Source organism: Herpailurus yagouaroundi, unplaced genomic scaffold (genome assembly GCF_014898765.1).
Source record: "Herpailurus yagouaroundi ecotype Mexico unplaced genomic scaffold, PumYag 220, whole genome shotgun sequence".
Lineage (NCBI taxonomy): Eukaryota > Metazoa > Chordata > Mammalia > Carnivora > Felidae > Herpailurus > Herpailurus yagouaroundi.
Genome location: NW_024412451.1, coordinates 7,852,250 through 7,857,946, shown reverse-complemented (window position 1 = coordinate 7,857,946; position 5,697 = coordinate 7,852,250). Strand labels below are relative to the sequence as shown.

General features: G+C 39.1%; 1 protein-coding gene across 1 annotated transcript in view; it reads left to right on the top strand.

The window, feature by feature from the left end:
- The window catches only part of LOC121018947 (zinc finger protein 677-like), a 138,339-nt gene extending 137,917 nt beyond the window's left edge, over positions 1–422 (top strand). Inside the window, 1 exon segment of the mRNA XM_040458071.1 lies at positions 2–422. Coding sequence (XP_040314005.1) covers positions 2–214 — 213 coding nt within the window. The 3' untranslated portion in view covers positions 215–422.
- The last annotated feature ends 5,275 nt before the right edge of the window (positions 423–5,697 follow it).

Sequence of the window (5,697 nt, the reverse complement as noted above, 5' to 3'; positions counted from 1 at the left end):
ATGTAATGAGTGTGGCAAAGCTTTTACCCAATTTGCAAAGCTTAGTAGGCATTGGAAAATGCACACTGGAGAGAAGCCACACAAATGTAATGTGTGTGACAAGGCTTTTACCCGAAATTCAAGCCTTGTGGAACATCAGCGAATTCATACAGGAGAAAAACCTTGTAAACGTAATAAATATGCTAAGGTTTTCACCAAACGTTCAGACCTTTAGAGTCATGAGAGAAGTTATACTGGAGAGAAACCATACAAATGTATTGAGTGGCAAAACCTTTAGGGAGCATTCACATCTTATTCAGCATAAGAAAATCCATATTGGAGAGAAACCTTATAAATGTAATGAGTGTGGCAAAGTTTTTACTCGATTTGCAAAACTTACTAGGCATCAGAAAATACACTGTGAAAATAAAGTATAAACCTAATATGTGTGGCAGTGCTTTTATTAAAGCTCAAGCTTTGCAGATCATCAAAGAACTCATAATAGAAAGAAACCTTACAAATAAAATGAGCAAGTGTTCAAGCCTTACTCAACATCAGAGATTCCATCAGGGAGAGGAACCATGTGGAACTAATATATGAGGGAAAGCTGATAACCAGGGTTCACACCTCACCTGATATCTGAAACAAATCTCTGAAAACACACAAAATGGATTTATGGCAAGGCTTATCCAAAGCTTATTATACCTTATGGAACATAATTACTATTAGAGGGAAGCCTTACAGATGTAATGAGTGTGACCAGGTTTATTAAAAATGTAGAAATTGGGGAGGGGGATAAACAAGGTTAATGGGATTAAGAGATACAGACTTTGAGTGATTAAAAAGACAGTAAACAATGATTTAAAAACATTGATTAAAAAAATGTACAACTTTGTGCTTTGTGGTCATGAAGAAATTCACATAACATGGGAACCATACATCTGTATCAAGTTCTGAACTTCAGGAAACACCAAAGACTTCATACTGGACAGAAACATTACACATTTGTAATGAAGGTAATTTTTTTTTTGAATGATTATTTTTTTAAAAAAAAATTGTTTTTTCAACGTTTATTTATTTTTGGGACAGAGAGAGACAGAGCATGAACGGGGGAGGGGCAGAGAGAGAGGGAGACACAGAATCGGAAACAGGCTCCAGGCTCTGAGCCATCAGCCCAGAGCCTGACGCGGGGCTCGAACTTACAGACTGCGAGATCGTGACCTGGCTGAAGTCGGACGCTTAACCGACTGCGCCACCCAGGCGCCCCTTGAATGATTATTTTTGAAAGAGAAACACAGTGTGAGTGGAAGAGGGGCAGAGAGAGAGAGGGAGAGGGAGACACAGAATCTGAAGTAGGCTCCAGGCTCTGAGCTGTCAGCACAGAGTCTGACATGGGGCTCGAACCCACCAATTGTGAGATCATGACCTGAGCTGAAGTTGGACGCTTAACTGCCTGAACCACCCAGGTGAAGGTCATCATTTCTTTAGACAATTCTGTCAATATAAAAATTCATACTAGGGGGAACTAGGTCTGTGTTGTGAATTAACCAATCATCGGTGTTAAATTCCACAGAAAATTAAAATTATTTAAAACTCATGAGATGAACTGTGTCAATGGAACAAGTGTATCTGTGGAAAGACCTACTAATCATCTTCTGTTTAAATCTTCTTTAAAAATTTTATTTTTCTCTCTACATCTAACCGTGGGGCTCATTCACAACCCTGAGATCATGAGTCACATGCTATTCTGGATGAGCCAGCCAGGCACCCCTATAACTTTTTTTACTCAATTATTTGAGATTTCCTTTTTTTTTTATTAATGTTTTTTTTTTATTATTTTTTAATTTACATCCAAGTTAGCATGTGGTGCAACAATGATTTCAGGAATAGATTCCTTAATGCCCCTTACCCATTTAGCCCATCCTCCCTCCCACAACCTCTCCAGCAACCCTCTGTTTGTTTTATATTTAAGAGTTGATTATTTGAGCATTTGTGAGGCTACATTGTTATTGATGACTTACAACTTCAAGTTTGCAATCCACTGATGTTCTACTTTACACATGTTTTATTTATCAACCATGGTTTTCACAGAGAAAGGATTGGTTACGTGAAAGGAACGTGGGGCTTAGTCATACCTGTATATCCTGGAAAGGCTAGGATGCTAATTTTAAGATACAGTGTAGTATAAATTTGAGATCATGAGTAGTGACAGGGAATAGATGTAAAAGTATTATCTATATTGCCATGTTTTCTGTGGTCACAGCCTCTCCTCTAGATTGGTTAGTATGATTGAGAGTCTTTGTTGATTAGTACAGGAAACAATTCCTCTATCAGATGATCATGAAACACTGTAGGTGGGGACACTGAGAGAATGTGATTTTCATGTGAGTGATGGGTTACTAGGGGTGGCATATGTGGTAGAGAAAATGGAGGGAGAATGATAGTCTCTCCCTCTTTTGAAAGGTAATGTATAAAATTACTCTTATTTTTCAAAACTCAAGGTTATAGAGGACGTTTTAATCAGAACCAAGGTAGGGGTTCTTGGGTGGCTCAGTATGTTGAGTGACTTGATATCAGTTCAGGGTTGTGTCGTTGGGCTCTCTGCTGAGTGTGGATCCTGTGTAAGATTCTCTCTGCTCCTCTCACCTACTTGTGCTGTCTGAAAAAACAAACAAACAAAATGCAAAACTAGTACGCTTGTGAGGATTGAAACTTGGATTTTGATACATTTTGATTTATTGTACCCAATTTCTCAGATAATATCTAAGTACGTAAAATATAGGCTTTTGTGTAACCCTAAATGAATGATGTTTTGTTAGCCCATGTGCATCCCACCTCATTGGGCCATTTCATAATGAACACTAATAATACATCCTTGTCCTCTCTAGGTTGAGTGTCACCCATAACATTTTTTTTTCCATGTTAGATTCAAACCTGCATTTGTAGAAATATATATTCATAAGTTCAATTTGAGAGTTACACACTCCATAGTATATCCCAGATTATTTTTGTGGCTATAATGAAAATAACAGCAATGCAATTTCAACTCTCACCCTTGACAACCTGCCTTCCCATTCAGAAATATACACCATATGATTATATTTCAGCATGTCTTTTGTACTGAAATAAGACACATGTGTTGCACGTTACATTAAGAGAATAGAAAAGTCGTGGGTATATGAAAACTATTAGGAACTAAAAGAATATTTCAGAGGTAAATATAAAGGTAACAATGTATACTTTGTGCTGGAGTGCTCAGGGAATAATTTGAAAAGAGAAATCTTCATGAGTTTACTCTCAAGAATGAACATACTCAATGGGAATCTTTTGATAACTAGAAATCTCATTTACCTTCTAAAACATTTTTTGCTCGTTTGCACTTGTGCTTACTCCACTGGAACAGATGGCAGATGTCAAGAATGATGACTCCATTGTCTGAATTGTAAGGAGAATGTTTGTTACATAATGATGCTTTCTCGGGAGAGCAGGGTAGGGTTCTCAAGTTCTGAAGATGGGTAGAGAAAGCAGGAAATGGGGACTACATTGTTATGATGCATCCTCCGTGGGGCTGGGGAGATGGTACTCATTGCACTGTGAACTTACAACTATTGCCAAGGGAATGGCCTCTTGGGCGTCATTATTAGCTTGCCCTGCCCAGATAACAATGGTTTCAGGCAATACCCACATGAGGTCATCTTTGACCAGAACCACTGAAAGTGTATCATGCAAATACCAATGAGGAAGGGCAAGTGGGTGGAGGAAAGCAGCAGAAAATTGCCCGAATGGGAACATGTTTACAGTGGATCCGGAATATCCGCAATTGGTGTGTGGCTTGGAGAAATGTGATATTAAGTTTCTACTGGAGACATTTAAATTTTGGGACTCCTTGTACTTAGAATTTTTAAAATTTTAACAATAGAACTCCCCAGAGGGCTTAAGAGCATATGTGATAGATCCAAAACCATGACCTGTTTGGAGAATGCACAGACCTATTTCTTTATGGCAGCCTTACCACTGTTGAGAGAACACAGCAGTGAGGTGGGGTAATGAATTAATGGAAAGATGGTAAATACCATTTGTGAAAACTGTCTAGGGAGTTGATCCCAGGACTTGTTAAGATACATACTTTTCCTGTTGTCTACGCTTATACCCAGCCAAGGGTTTATTGCTTCTTCCACTTACAAATGTGTACCAAGTAGTGCCTGGTGGGTCTTTTACGCCTCAGTTATATCTTCAATGTCAATATCATCAAAAAGTTTTTAACCTGTAATAAGATACTGTACTTGCAAATTGAAAAGTAACAATTGCATATTCCATGTTCTCTTCATGAGTACAAGACCTACTCCCAATTATTCTTAGTTTTCCAATTGAGACCGATCTTGTGTCACCATTGCCGTTTCATTATGTTTCATATCCCAAATTTTATACTAATTCAGATGTGATAAGAATGTGACTCTGTGTGCCAAGTTGGCAAACTTTTATGTAAGGAACATACAGTAAATATTTTATTCTTTGTAGGCCATACTGTTTCTGTTACCACTCTTCCAGTATGTCCTCATTGGGTCAAAAGTACCTAAATATGAGTGTGGCTGCATTCCAGTTACACTTCACGTAAAAACAGACGGTAGGCTGTACTTGGCTCATGTTCTGTAGGTGGCAGACTCCTGATCTACACAAAGGAATTATGAGCACTAGAGTAGTGGGGTGCCTGGGTGGCTCAGTCGGTTAAGCATCCAACTTCGGCTCAGGTCATGATCTCACAGTTTGTGAGTTCAAGCCCCGCATTTGGCTTTGTGCTGACAGCTTAGAGCCTGGAGCCTGCTTCCAATTCTGTGTCTCCCTCTCTGCTCTTCCCCCACTCATGCTCTGTCTCTGTCTCTCTCTCCTTCAAAAATAAATAAAAACATTTTTTAAAAATTTTAAAAAAGAGCACTAGAAGTAGTAGCTATATGGGTAAATAAAAACTTTCTTTCCTATTTTTAAGCCTCTTTATAGTGGACGGTTTAAGAAACTAACAGTCTAGGGGCACCTGGGTGGCTCAGTTGGTTGAGCGTCTGACTTAGATGCAGGTCATGATTTCAAAGCTCGTGAGTTTGAGCCCCGCATCGGGCTCTGTGCTGACAGCTCGGAGCCTGGAGCCTGCTTCAGATTCTGTCTCCCTCTCTCTCTGCCCTTCCTCTGCTCACTCTTTATCTCTCAAAAATAAATAAATGTGAAAAAAGAAAAACTAACAGTCTAGTATATATGTGTATAGTATATGTAAAAGTAATCTATACTAATGGCAGCACAGGGCAGGAGTGGAGAAATGGAAGTCCTTGTGGAAAGGAAAGGTCGGGTGCTCCATATGAAGAAGTATAAACTCATATGAAGGTATAATGTGGTCAGCTGTATAGGATAGCTCCTAAAGCAAACACATAAAAAATAGTTATCGCTAACACCAGTAAAGAAAGAAACAAACAAAAAGTATTTAAAGCAAAATTATCTATAAAAATTCAGTTATTTCATGGGCACCTGGGTGGCTCAGCCCATTAAGGGTTTGACTTCATTCAGGTGATGATCTCATGGCTAATGAGTTTTAGGCCCTGCATCTAGCTCTGTGCTGACAGCTCAGAGCCTGGAGCTTGCTTCAGATTCTGTTCCCATCTCTCTGCCCTTCCCTCACTCAAGCACAGTCTCTCTCTCTCTCTCTCTCTCTCTCTCTCTCTCTCTCTCTCTCTC